The 13,837-nt window shown below is 47.5% G+C and overlaps 1 protein-coding gene across 13 annotated transcripts in view; it reads left to right on the top strand.

Annotated features, from left to right (window-relative positions):
* Window positions 1-13,837, top strand: part of GRAMD1B (GRAM domain containing 1B) — a 109,639-nt gene that overhangs the window by 83,259 nt on the left and 12,543 nt on the right. For 8 of the 13 annotated variants that reach the window (XM_061368482.1, XM_061368476.1, XM_061368479.1 and 5 more), the window contains 5 exons: window positions 7,000-7,020; window positions 7,987-8,010; window positions 12,513-12,597; window positions 13,425-13,528; window positions 13,669-13,764. In XM_061368482.1, coding sequence (XP_061224466.1) covers window positions 7,000-7,020; window positions 7,987-8,010; window positions 12,513-12,597; window positions 13,425-13,528; window positions 13,669-13,764 — 330 coding nt within the window. Of the gene's footprint in view, window positions 1-6,999; window positions 7,021-7,986; window positions 8,011-10,960; window positions 11,205-12,512; window positions 12,598-13,424; window positions 13,529-13,668; window positions 13,765-13,837 lie in introns of those variants that run through there. The other 5 variants (XM_061368477.1, XM_061368480.1, XM_061368489.1 and 2 more) reach the window with 3 other exon arrangements.

The following is a 13,837-nucleotide window of genomic DNA, read 5'->3' as shown; positions in this document are numbered from 1 at the left end:
CAAATGCCTTTGGGCAAGATGTGCATGTGTCCCCAGCTCTAAACCCTCTAATGCAGAACACTGGCTTTGTTCTGTGCCTTTTCCCCTGTAGCTAACTTTCCTCTTTCTTCCCCCATCATCCTACTGAAGATTCTTCGAACTGGGAGCCATTTGTATAGGTCAGATTTTGGCACAGCTCTAGCATCCTTTTAGCATCCATGAGTTGCTGATGGCTTGTATGGCAGCTCCACAACAGTTTATGTAGGCTAATGATTTTGCAGTCAATCAAGACCCTGTTTCTATGGGAGGCTCTGTGTTTTTGAGAAAGACCTTGAAAATCAGCTGGTTTTATAATCTGGAACATGAAGGGTCATGGAACAAATACAGGTTCCTCTGTGCAGGCAGCCTAAAAAGGGCCCATACATTTCTCCAGTCCTAAGCCCTGTGTTGAGATGAGGCTCAAGTTGCATAGAAATCAGTTGGCCCATCCTCTGCGCATTATGTCCTATCACTGCAGTATTTGACTGTCTTGGCCAGGGCAGATGATGTTTTCCCTAGAAAGATACTGTGTCTTTTGGACCATATTTGAAACAGCCTTGTCTTTGCTGTTCTGAGGAGCAGGGTTGGGGGACTCAATTTTCTGTGAGCAAATGGGACCTGTTGAAACACACTTGGGAGCCAAATATAACCTTTGATTATAACCCTCATGTGAGTGGCATATTATAAGCTAGTTATGTGTGTATTTCCAGTGTTTTAAAGTGAAATATTCCAGCCTGAACAACTTCATGGTGTCGCAGGTATAACTGATGGCTTGTGTGAAATGAGTTGTTAGATCTTTCCCTGATTTAGTGCTGGACACAAGAAGTCTCCATCCACTATTGCAAACGAGAAGTGTCCACCCACTCCCCTTTGCGGTCACTGTCAGCAGAGGAAATGGGATTCACTGGCTCTTGTTCACTGGGTGAACTGATCACTCACTGCTATGGGGAGAGTATGGGAGCTGAAAAGGGCGGCAAAGAGTTTTCTCAAGATGGATCATTTAAGACCTGTCAGCTCTGAGGTTGCCCTTGAGGTCAGACTTGTTTCCTGTGCACTCAGCAACCTACAAACACCCCGCAGGGCAGCAGGGCCGGATGACAGCATCAGGCATTATGGTGCCAGCAGTGTGTCCCCAAAGGAGAACCGTGCAGATGGGAGGCAGGCAGGATGCTGTGGTTATAGCCATGCTGGGGGACACTGTCCGGGAAATGGCATCCTTACGAAGGGGGAGTTACAGAAATGAGTTGCTGTGATTTAAGGCCATGAGAGTGCGATTCTTACCAACATGGTGACTATAAAGCTTGGCTTTATAAAAGGGAAGGGGGTATAATGTTTTCTGTTGGGTTTGTGGGTTTTCCTTCTTGTGATTTGCGAGGTAATTTTTCTTCCTTCCTTAATTTCTCTCTTTTCATTCCTGCATGCTTTCTCTCCGATTAAGTCACACAAGCGCCTCTCCAAAGTAAGCCTTCTTTTTTCTCTCCTGTCCCCCACTGTAGAATTGTCTCATCACTCAGAAACCCTCCCCGTGGTACTGAGCGGTGACCCCAGTAAGGCATTCTCCTGGTGCGGCTGTGAGAATGTCAGCAAGAGCTCAGCCCCGTGCCTGTAGCCGAAGCTGGTTTCACTTATATCACTGGGATCTCATTAATATTTGCTCACATGGTGTGAGAGCTGGCCTGTTCATCACATTCCTTCAATTACTTCTGACTAATTTTAGCCTTTGTTTTAAGGTTTGCTTTCCCTCCCCTTTGAAGCAAGCTGCTGTCTTTGCCAGGGAGAAATCTGCTGGCTTTGGTAGGCTGACAGTGCCATAATCCCTTCTCTTTCCTCTCTTCTTACTTTATGCCTTCCAGAAACAAGAGCTGATCCCCACAACTTCTTGCTTGCTTTTTATGATGAATAGTAGCTCTGTGGCCAGTGATCTCAGCTTACTGCCCTCGCATGCTTCCCTGTGTGATGTAAATATTAAAGATCAGTGATTTCAAATGAATCCAGCTTAAACCTGTTAGAACAGACCTGTCCCAAATGAATTGTGAGAATTCATGGGCTCGCTCTCAAAGGTAACAAGTAGAAGATCCCTCTGTGGGTGCTTGGATTGGAGATAAGATCATTTGAGATTGATCTCGCATCTCTATGCTACCCTCAGAAGAGTGTACCAACCAGAAACGCGGATGGGATGCGTACTGGATACCGTGCCAGGCTGTTGGCATTTCCACATGTATACAAGGCAAGTTAAAACCAGAATGGCTTGGATGGCTTCATAGTCACGGAATCAATGCCTTGGCCTTTCCCTTGTTGATGCCTTAGGTTTCATTCTAGGCGAGTCCTCAGAGAGCAGTGAAGTCTGCAGTGCTGGCTTACTGTTTTTCCTTAGTTGTAGTGCCCCTTGTATCCAGCCTGACCTTGCATGATGCTGGTGTCTGCTGGAAGCTTTGTTATGTCTTTTATTAGACAGATTGTCTTGTGCTTGGTAACTGTAGCTTAAACCACAACAGTGTGAAAGAAGCTCTTTGGAAGATGCAGGTCTGGAGTAGCAAAGAGTCCTGAAAGGATTGCTGGTGAGTAGAGGTGTGTGGGTCAGGACAGGTCGTGGTAAGCTGGAGATGCTTTGCCTAAGCTATGAAGGTTGTTAGGAGAGGGACTGATGGGAAGAACACTGGTAGGGAGTGCTGTATATGTCAGATGTATGCATAGTGGTACTGTGATGAGCAGCACATGAGGACGAGAGGAAAAACCCAACAACTTTAAGAGAATTAGAGAAACAAGAGGGAAGTGGACCTCAAGGTGAGTTCCAGTGCGAGGAAGACAACACACAAAGGGAAGGGGATCCTGGGCATCGCCTCCCCAAGCCTGTGTCAGAGCCTGCTGCCTTGCTCACCATGGTCTGTGCACAAGGTGAGCCTACAGCAGTGTCAGTTTCTTCACTGTGCTCCCCAAGGTGGCTTTCTCTGGTGTAAGGGAGGAATCTCGGGTGTAATGACCCCCCTGATTCTCCCCACACAGATGATGATGGTATCGTTAAGACAGGGAGAGAGGTTAGGAACAGAGCCTAAGATGTTAGCATCTCCTTTCTCAGCCTCTTCTCCTCTCCCCACCCGTCTTGTGCAGGAAGAATGGTCTCGTTTTCCAACCTGTCTCGCTAATGAAATGAACCAGCTTGAGCCCATGAGTTTGATGCTGTGTTTATACAATTGCTGACAGATCTGCTTGAAGTCTCCTGCCCTCTTTTCCGTTGTGTCAATTGTCGTGCTGCAGCGTTACCATCAGAGGGAGTGCTTCGCCAGGAGTTTTTAAGCACTGGATGACATCTCCAGGAGATCTGTCCTGGAGAAAGAGCTTTGCCATAGTGTCCATTATGTGGCATGCACCAAACCACCGACAGGCCTGTGTCGGCATTAGGCTTTTACTGGCAAATACTGCTGCTTTCTGAACTTAGTAAAAAACCCCCGCTTTTGCTAACAGCCAGCAATGAAATGCGTATTTTCAACTCTCCTGCTCACTGTTAAAAGTGATTTCCTTTCCCTTGTAAATCCTTCAGATTCTTCCCACTGTCTATAGCTAATAATGAACACTGAGGATAAATCCGAGGTTAGGGGAAAACGTGAGTTTTGACGTAGCCCTGCAGACTGTAGAACAGCTTAGGTCTGCTCAGAAGGTCTCTTGTCTTCAAAGCAGGGTTGATGTGGTTAGAACAGGTTGCTCTATAGTCTTGGCCAGCTACGGTGTGCAGAGCTCCAAGACTGGAGGTCTCCTAACCTCATCGAGCCCTTGCTCCAGTGCTTAATCACTCTTGGGAACAGGCTTTTTCCTCCTACCCGAGTAGAATTTCCCTTACTGCAGCTTATGACTGTTGCACCTTGTCCTTTCAGTGTGCGCTGATGAGAAGAGTTTGGCTGTGTCTTCTCATTTACCCCTTCCACTGGGTGGTATAATCCCCCTGTAGGTAGTAGGTGATGAAATACTGGTCATTTTGGACCAGGGTGAGGGACTTAGGAATAAATGTCATCAATTTCTTTCAGTTACATGGCCACAGGGATTTAGAAGTGAGGTGAATAGCATAGACTTTGGAAGAAGGTCAGGAGAAAGGGCTCTGGAATCTGTTCCAAGCTCCACCCTCACCCTGGTTCTGTCCCTCTGCTTTCCCAATTGTAAAATGGATTTAGGGATGCTTAGAGAGCTCTACGGCATGTCATTCACTTGGAAAAGGTTTCCATTCCCCTGGAAGTAGTAGGAGTGAGTTGCGATCCTGCTCCCAGTAATGCTGAAAGGTGGCAACTTGGGTTGGCATCAAGTTAGCAGGCTGAACTTTGTATGTGTGATCCACTGCTTCCTATTAGCACTGTAAAGCTGTAATCTTCCATAGCAGTATATGCAATACCATTAACCTATGAAGATTTAGAGGCAACACTATATTAATTAAAGGCTCATGGAAGATACCCATATTTTGCCTTCCTCAAGTTCTTCCTGGTTACAGCCACCATGTAACTGTGAACTCTGGTATCTGCGCCAGTAGCATCGTCTCTGCAACTCAGTTACATCTTCTCCTCTTCTGTGTGCAACTCCATTCCTCTGTTACTTATTTCTTTTCTCTTTTCAGTTCTAATGCTTATGGTTTCTTTTTCCAGTATGACAGACTTAACCTGCTCAAAGTAAGAATATGTTTTTCCTTTTTCTTTCTTTCCCCTACCCCCCTCCATTACACTGTCTCTTGGTTTTCGTCATTCACATCCCCTATATTCTAAGTGAGTTAAAAAAGAAGGTAAATAATATTAAAGATAGATATAAGGATTCAGCCTCCCTTGTCTTTGGACTGTTTTACCTGCAAAACAGAGGTCAGGGGAAAGGAATCTCCTCATGTTGAGTGGAGGCAAAAGATGAGGCTTGGATGTCAGTATAATTGTGTGGAAGAGCTTAAGGAAGGAGGAGCTGCAGAGCTGCTTTATGGAGGAGCTGAAGTTTGGGGACACTGAAATACAAGGGGCCAAAAAGAGTTACTGCAGTTAATGCAGCAGAGGGGGATGAAATCCTTTTGCAGTGTGCTGACACCGCAGCATGTGCACCCTGATTTAGGAGACACAGCGATAGCGGTGTCTCTGTTTTGTCTATGCCAATTATAGCTTGATTATGCATCCTTTTCCCCTAGGAATTTGTGAGTTATGCCTTTTGCTCATTAAGGCAAACAGATGGCAGAACAGATCTGCAGGAGAACCACTCCCATCTCAGACAAGGTGGTGTGTATATGGTTGAAGATTAATTCCCCCAATTCTTTTTAGTACAGGCTGAATTCCAGAAGGCATTTTTCCATGTCCTACTTACAAAGAAGGATGACTTCAACCAGACCCTTTATGAATGGAGGGTATGGCCAAGTATGGAAAAGTGTAGGAAGTAAAAGGAAATTCCTCTGGTTAGTTAATGAGCCATACTGTGTATTCAGTTCATATCCTATCCCCAGGATTTGGGGAAAGGCCGTAGGGGTGTTCTTTTTAGCATCAAACTCCTGTATTTTTGCCTGTGGCATGTACTGTGTTACTGTGGGGTTTTGCATTAGAAACCAGTGCAGTGAAACTGTGAGCAATGCCCAAGGTTGCAAGGACTCCTTCAGGAATGAGATCCAGATGCCAGTAGGGTTGTCTGCGGGAGTGGCATATAGGGAACAGAGGGAACTGCAAGCAGGGGGGTGTAAAGAAAGAGCAGTGTAAGCATCCCCATGTCTACATAGAAGTCTCTGGTCCAATCTGATCTCATTAACACTTACTACTTACTTTCCTCTAATAAACATCCTGTACATCACTGGTCCTGTTGCGGGCTATCCCAGTGCAGGTAGTTCTGTGTCTCTGTGAATGTGAACTTAACTCTGAGTGAAGCTTCCCCAGGCTCTGTCACAAGCTGGGGAACAGTCCGTTTCCCTTCATATTCCAAACTGGGTGACAAACACTCCCAGTCCAAGGGTCAGAAGCAAGATAGCTTCAAAGAAAGAAATGCAGTGAAATGTTGCTTCTGTCCTTGTGTATTGCCTCAGCTCTCCCATGTGCAATGTGGATGTGCATTGCTGCTTGGGGGAGAAGAATGGGCACAGCCATGTAGTAGTAAAAGGCTACAGGGCTCCCAAGCTTCATTGCCCTCGGGTAAATCCACCCTAAAATGGGAGACGCCTATATTGCCAGTGCTGCTCTATGTCCTGGCATTGGAAAGCCAGCCTGACTGGAGTGGGAGTGTGAAGCTGTCTCTGTGCAGGTAAATCTCACCTCCAGCTGAGAACTGCCAAGTGAGGCTTTCCAACCTGAGCTGGCTTTTTCATGTGCTCCAGTGTGCCGTGTGGCCTCTCAAACCATCTGAAATGCCATGATAAAGACAAACAAATTCACATGTGAAATGATGCAAAACGCTATGCACTGAAATTCTGGAGGGGAAAAATACATCCCAGCCTCTCTTTTCTTGTTTTGCTTAGCTTTTCTAGTGATTTTTCCCTTCTTCTCAGCAGTTTTCCTGGCTCCTTTTGAAAAGATGCTCTTGAAAGTTTGCTGGATGGCTTTTGTGAGACGAACTGTGTCCCTGCCTCTCCTAGTAGTTCTTTAAGGGCTTATTTGCACAGGGTCCCTTCAGTGCAATGTGGTTTTTGCTACCTGGCCAGCAAGGATGAAGCCTCTCAAAGGCATGGCTGATGATGACTGTGAGGAGCTCCCCTGTTGCTAGTGGATGCTGCTGTTCTGCAGAAGGGAGCACAGGCTGTGTGTGTGCGTGCATGGGGACATGCACACGTTAGCCTGAATTGTTTCCTATGATGGACTTGTGCTTCTGGATTTGTTCTTTGTTCCTGTAACTGGAAATAACTGTTAGACCATACCATTGAAATCTGTTTAACCCCACTTTCACTTCACTATTTATACAAACCAGATTGGACCTAGTTTCTCTGTCCATCTTTCTTTTGGATCCTAAGATCTCTGTGCTAACTAATGCTTCTCTTTTATTTTGTCCTTACAGAAAAGCCAGAGTTGGTATAATGTAAGTACTCCAGTTTCTCTTGTCCCTGGGTGAATATGGGCTGGGTACCTGGGTGGGGGGAAAGGTGCAAAGGGGCTTTGCAATGGCACTGGGGCATACTGACCATTTCCAAGAAGAGATGGAAATGGCTCAGAACTGGCATCCTGAAGGAAGGGATGCCAGAGACAGAGAGCACAAGCTTTGTCTTTTCAGTCACTCTTGTGATGATCTCCACATCCTGTACCTTACTGTTTCCCAGCAGCGTTGGTCCTGATGTGACGGACAGAGCTGCCACCCTGCAAACCCATTGCATCTCTCAGGGTGGTGTGGGGTGAGAGAGGAGCTGTTTTCTCTCTAACAAACTGTAGCAAAACTCTTTTGCTTCTGCCTTGCTCTTGTTTTCATTCTGCAAGCATGGGTGGCAGTGCTGTCAGTACACAGTGTGCTAATTCCCACAGTCGGTGTCGTTCTGCACAGTTAAACCCTCATGGCTCGAGTGCTCTAAAGTAGATAGTTGGCATACGCAGCAGCCATCCCATGTCCAGCAGCATGGAATGTTCCTATAGACATCAGAACCAGTGATTTTGGCTGACTCAGATTTGACAGAGGTACAAGAGGCACACTTAGTTACTTGCTGTATATAATCAGCACCAGGATAGTAGCAAGGACAGGAAAGGCCATGCTCTCAGGAGCAGATTGAATCGTGGAGGTAATGGCGTTAAGAATGTAGGATAAACCACGGTAGGTCAGACTAGTGGATATGTGGCAGAGAGGGGAATGTGGAGAGAGGCAGACTGGGCAAAAATGAGAATCTGTGGCCATGGCTAAAGGTGACTTTTTTGCTATTATTGCTTTTACTGTAGCTGCTGAGATCCATACCCTGCTGCATGATGCTTTGCTGTGGTCTGCTTCTGTGGGTCTCTTGTGTTTTCATGTTCTTTCTATCTTATCTTTCTGTTCTCTTGTTTTTCCTCCATATATTTTCAGCATGAGAGACAGTACATCCGGAGAGTAAGCACTGGCTGCATTTTTTGTGGTTCCCCCCCCTCCCAAATATTTTCCTTTAGCAAACAAAACCAAGCCATTTTCTATTAGTAGAGACATTCTGGTCAGATAAAAGCAGCGATGTAGATGGGCCACAAACTCCAGGAAGGCAGTCAAAGTCAATCCTACTTGGCAGTATTATTACCATTACAAATGTGCTAATGTATCTCCTTGATACAGTTTCCCTTCTTTGCCAGCTCCTTCCAGGCAGGATTATTCTGGTGTTTGGACCATTCTGGTTCTTCTATTCCTTTCCCCACTGAGAGCAGCTCTAGAAATGAATGTGTGCAGGCGACCCCTTATGATTTCCTTTATTCACTTTGCACCACTTTGATTTTACATAAACTTCACTATGCTCAGAGCAAACACTCTCCACATTGGTCTTTGTGCCAGTTCAGCACTGCCACTATATACATACAAACCAAAATACAGTCCTTGCCTCAAACAGCACGCAGTCCTTAAAGATCCTTAGAGCATCAGTGGTTAGAATGCCAGTTTCCTAAGATTACTTTAGGTTTTGCTGCTTTTAACTGCTCTTGTTGTCCTTGTAGCATTGGCAATTGGTCCTTGTCCTCTTTGGCAGTTGGAGTCCTTCCTTTTCCCTTTCCTGGATGCCTTTTTTGTCTACTTTTTCCTTAAGATGCTACCAACTTCTCTCACCTTGTGTGTTCCCCTTTTGATCCTACTACTGCTTTTTGGGATTGACATCCCTATCAGATTGAGGAGTGGGAGAAAAGGCGTGAACCACGGGTTGGTTTGGCAGAGCAGCCCTGGCTTGGTCTTGGTGTGCTTTCTCTGCTTTGCCTTCCAGAGGACAAACACAAACTGGTCCAGGTGTGAGGTTTAGAGAAGAGCATCAGTTTGAGAGCAAACGCTCAAGCTTTGCTCTGTATCCATGTCTTCATGGTGGGAGAGCAGACCATGACTGGGATGGGTAGGTTCACTAACAGTGGGAAGAAGTCCTTGAGGTGATTCTCATGCCTTCAGTGAGGAACTGCAGACACAGAGGCCCTGGTTTAGAACTGTTATTCCTAGAGCAGACTGGGTTTGGAGCAAATGCTATGGGACAGGTGGCCAGTTTCTTTGCTGCATTAATCAGCATAGCAGAACTGTTGTCAGAGGGGGAATGCATGCTGTCCTTTTCCAGTAGTTTTCCTGTTGTCTGGAAGCAATGTAAATCTAATTCCCTAAAGGGTTAACAGCAAGTCCATCAGTTGTGCAAAGCAGATAAGATTTCCCTTCCCCCTTTTCTCCCTGCCCCTTCCATCTCTCCTGTTTTCTGTGGCTTGTGCTGAACCAGGCTGTACCTATCCCAGTTATTGTGCTGTCAGATGCCATCCCCCAGCAACAGTTGCCCTAAGTTTCCTGTTGGAAGATCTGTTTATGTATTAACAGGGAGCTCTTGCCATTGGGAGTCACCCTTTTCTCCCTGTTTCCCCCTTCACCGTGCCACCCTGTCCTGTCTCTGTCTGTTTGCAGTAGAGTTAATGTTTGCTGTCTCCACCTCCAGGTTAGCTCTTCCCATCAGTTGTGTCATTCATCCCTGCAGTAGAGGTGGGTGGATGTGCAGACAGAAGCATCCTGGTGGGTTCTTTTTTGGAAGTAATCCCAAATAGGGCCATTCAGTAAAGCAATGCAGGTGCCTCACAGATGTCTCTAATCCTCACTATTTGTCCTTCCCAGGCTTGTTGTTCCCTCATCACTGGGTGGCAGATGGATGCACTGCTTCCTTCTGGTAGAGTTAAATGGGGAGACCTGTGTGCTGTCTAGCACTAGCAATGCTTTTGTGGTGCGTCTGAGCAGACAGAGCTCTTGTCAGGGAGCAAACTGCAGTCATTGGCCCTGGAATGACACAGTGGCTTTGCATAGGCTTGGTTGGTTGGTTGGTGTTTTGGTTTCTGAGATCTGTGTGCCCAGTTTGTTAGGAAGGATGAGGATTTACTTCAGGATACTCGTTTCCATGGATTCCGCGTCATGGGTGAGCAGCACTGGTGCCATAGTGTGGATGTTTACCTATTCATTTCTGAACTTGAGCAGAGAGATGGATAGGCTGGGGACTAGGGGCAGGGGGGTATAGGGAGTTCCATTGCTCCAAGCAATCATCCTGGGACCTGCATGGAGTTCTTTTGCTGGAGTCCTTCATTTCCAAAGTGACCCAATAATGGATGAAACCTAGAGAGAGCGGTGCTTTTTGAGAGGGCTCAGAAACACATATAGGAATAGTGGAGCCCTTAGGATTCTTAGCTGTGTGTGTCTCACATGCCTGATTCCTCATCCCTATACTCTTCAGGCCGGTCTCTCCTTACTCCCCTCGCGCCACCCCCAGCACACTCTGTCCAGCAACTTTCCATTACAGGAAACATCTGCTGGGAGGCAGGGCTGAGCCTGGGTTACTGCAGGGCATTGGCCGACAGCATTACCCAGCTACAGTGACTTAAAGCATGTGTGAGTCGTTTCGGGATCTTCCCCACCCGATCCTTCCATGAGAAGCCGTAACAAAGACCGGGAGCTGCCTTTCGGAACAGAGAGGGAATAGAGAGAGGAGGCACTGAAGGAATGGGAGTAACTGCTTTCTGGTTGAAAAAGGTGGATCCAAACCCAAGCTGAAGCCTCGGAGCTGTTGGTCCTGGTGTTTGGAGCTGTATCAATTGCCAGCTCCTGTGCATCGGAGCTTGGTTGGGAGCTGCACATGCCTTGCACTGACCTGCCTGGGAGTGCTCAGGCTACCAGCACCTCTGCTGTGCTGCTTCAAGGGATGCCCACAGCAAGAAGGCGGTGAGGCTGGAGCAGAGGAGCGCCCAGGTTGCTTGCCATCACGCTTACCCCAATGAGCTGCTTCTGCAGAGTGCTCTGGAGGGCAAACCCTCTCTCAGATGTACAGAGCCTGCTAGGGCAGGCGACCTGAATGTGAGCACGTAAACCCCTGCCAAGCTGCTCCATCTCTTTTCACTTTGAATCTAAACAAGAAGCGGTGACAGCAGGAACAGGAAAAGTTTGACTGGGAGCACGGGGAGCTGTGCAGTGGGAGCGCTATGGATTCCTTGCTGGAGTGTGGGTCTCTCTGGGATCTGGTGCTGGATCACAAGCTGCCCTGTCTGCAGAGGGACCTGGACGGGTTTGTCGACTTGTCACAGGAATATGGATCAGATGAATTCCCGGCTGTGAGTGTCTCTAAACCCAACTGATTGTCACTAGCAGAAGCTCTGGTGCTGAGCTGAGGTGTCTGCTGTAGTGCAGGCTTTAGGTCAGAGCATCCCTTACTGCAGGGAAGGGAGGGGAGCACCCTGCCACGTGAAACTCTGCTAAGCTGGGTTGCTGTAACACACTGAACCCAAAGCTCAGAGCTGATTGTAATCTCTATTCCCCCGGCTCCTTTTCCATCCTGTCTTCTTGTCCCAGGAAATCGTGGCCTTGGGGTTCTTGCTGGAGCCCATCTCTGACCAAGATCTTTTCCAGATGTTCAGATGAGAAGCTTTCTTCTATAATCACTTTGATTTCTGGGGAAGTTCCCTTTCTCCTGTGGAGATTTGTACTGCACAGCTGGAAGAGATAGGAGAGGGTCGCTGAATGGAAGTGGAGATAGGGAGGGAAGAGGTTGTACTCGAGGTTACTTTGCCTTGCCTACATGTGGGAGAAAGAGCATGATGGATCAGGTGGGAGATATGGTTCTCCTGCATTTGGATGTGTCTCTATTTTGGTCAGCTCTGCCTTCAGAAAATGCCCTGGCTGCTTTGAGCAGCTGTCAGCATGGGCATGGTGTGCAGGGGGTCTGACAGGGGCAGAGGCATGTTATAGGGTAATAAACACCAGAGAGAAGCCAGCTCCTGGGCTCCCTCCAGTCAACAGCACCGTGAGGCCAAGTGTCTGCAGAATGAGTGCGAAACACAGTTGAGTCCCTGTGAGAGCATCTTCTGAGCCCCATAGGAGTGTTCTTGGTGTACAGCGGGTAGTTGTGGTTCACTGACTGACCTGATGGGGAGAGGAATGGGGTGACTGCAGTATTCCTGAGCTCTTGGTGACAGTGACTGTTCAAGTCCCTTTGGCAGGGCTGCAGCTCTACTAAAGCACCTATTTCCTGTGTTGCTGTGCTGTTCCTGGGAGAGCTGGGGATTGGTGGCAAACTGATGCACTGCAAGCATATGTCATACTTTATGCAGTGTAGGATTGCAGGAAAAGAGGTTTCTCCTGCAGCCCCAGCTTCCATACGATTCCTTTTTGCTACCTCTGATGTGGGTATAGCTTTTCTACTCTGTACTTGCTCTTCCAAATCAGGTTCTTCTCCTCTTCCCACTTAATGCTCTAAATCCCAAATCCTCCCATCTGTGTGTCTGCCCTGGTGGGAGCTCCTAGCCTCACGCTTTGTAAGTGCATCCGATCCCTTCTCCTTACCAAGGTGTTCCCGTTTTCCCACTCCGTTTCTCCGTGCTCATGCCTGCCCCTCTCTTTAACAGGCACTCTGTTATTTGCAGGTATTGAGTCCAACTTACAAACAGCGGAATGAAGACTTCAGGAAACTCTTCAAGCAGCTTCCTGACACGGAGCGCCTCATCGTAGGTAAGGTGCAGCCTATGCTTTGGGGAGGAAATCCAACACACACATGCATGCAGCTTGCTCTTCAGAGAGGTCGCCACCAAGGAACAAACCCATTGTGTCTTTCTTGTGCACAGATGGAACCATTCCTCACCATTTCTAATGGGTTTCATCCATTTCGCTTCAGAGACAGCAACATTGATTTGTATTGGCTATGGCTCTGTTCCATCATGATGCGAGGAGCACATTTTCCTCCACAGTGCTCCCCCAGACCTGACAGTGTGTCAGCCTTGGAGCTACTTCCTCCTTTGGTCAGGGTTGCATACGTGGCGCTGAGCATCCCTATTTTCGAACATCCCTGATGCTCCCTATTCACACATGACTGCCCTTCCCATATCCATTCAGCCTTTGGCCTTGCAGCTGATTAGTGACTGCCCAGTGCCTTGCATCTGTTCTTTGATTTTATGTAACTGATGAGCTCATACCATGTCTCATCCTGTTGAAAAGTGCACATTCTTAGCAGGGGAATAGAAATGGTTTAGGATGCTTAAAATGGGCGAGAAATGAACTAGAAGGCAAAAAGGAAAAGACACATTGCAGTACATGGGATGATAATAAGGCAAGATCATGAGTCAGTAAGAGAGATTGTCTGTGACGTGCCCTTAGGAGGAATCGTAACCCAGTGGACAGAGCAGCAGCTGTGGCTCTGTTCCTTCTGGCTCTGCCTTTGGCTTTCTGCAGCACTGCATTGAGTAGCTTCTTCTCTCGCTGTTGCTGCTGATCCTCACCTTTAGGCTGTCCCATCTCCTGATTTTAGTGCTCCTAAATGACCTTCTATTGTCCACCCACAGATTACTCATGCGCGCTGCAAAGAGACATTCTCCTGCAGGGCCGCCTCTACCTCTCTGAAAACTGGATCTGCTTTTACAGCAACATCTTCCGCTGGGAGACACTGGTAAGGCTGTCACCCTGCTGCACGCGTTCTGTGCCAGCAGGTCTGCTGACGTGGCTTTAAAACCACTCTTCCTGTTGTCTCCCTCATCTTTACCTGTGTTGTTTCTTGGCCTTCCCCTCTCTGCATGGCTCTGACTGCAGCTGACGGTTCGCTTGAAGGATATCTGCTCGATGACCAAGGAAAAAACAGCACGGCTCATTCCTAATGCCATCCAAGTTTGCACTGACACTGAAAAGGTACATCCTTGAAGCCTCCACCTCTACGGTCATCCCTTACGGCTGGCAGGGCAGGGAATGTCATGGGATTGAG

This window comes from Neopsephotus bourkii, unplaced genomic scaffold (genome assembly GCF_033783945.1).
Source record: "Neopsephotus bourkii isolate Nb327-2 ecotype Australia unplaced genomic scaffold, CSIRO-AGI_Nbou_v1 NB_1433, whole genome shotgun sequence".
NCBI classification, from domain to species: Eukaryota; Metazoa; Chordata; class Aves; order Psittaciformes; family Psittacidae; genus Neopsephotus; species Neopsephotus bourkii.
Note: the sequence above shows the minus strand (reverse complement) of the source record. Positions and strands in the feature narration are given on the sequence as shown.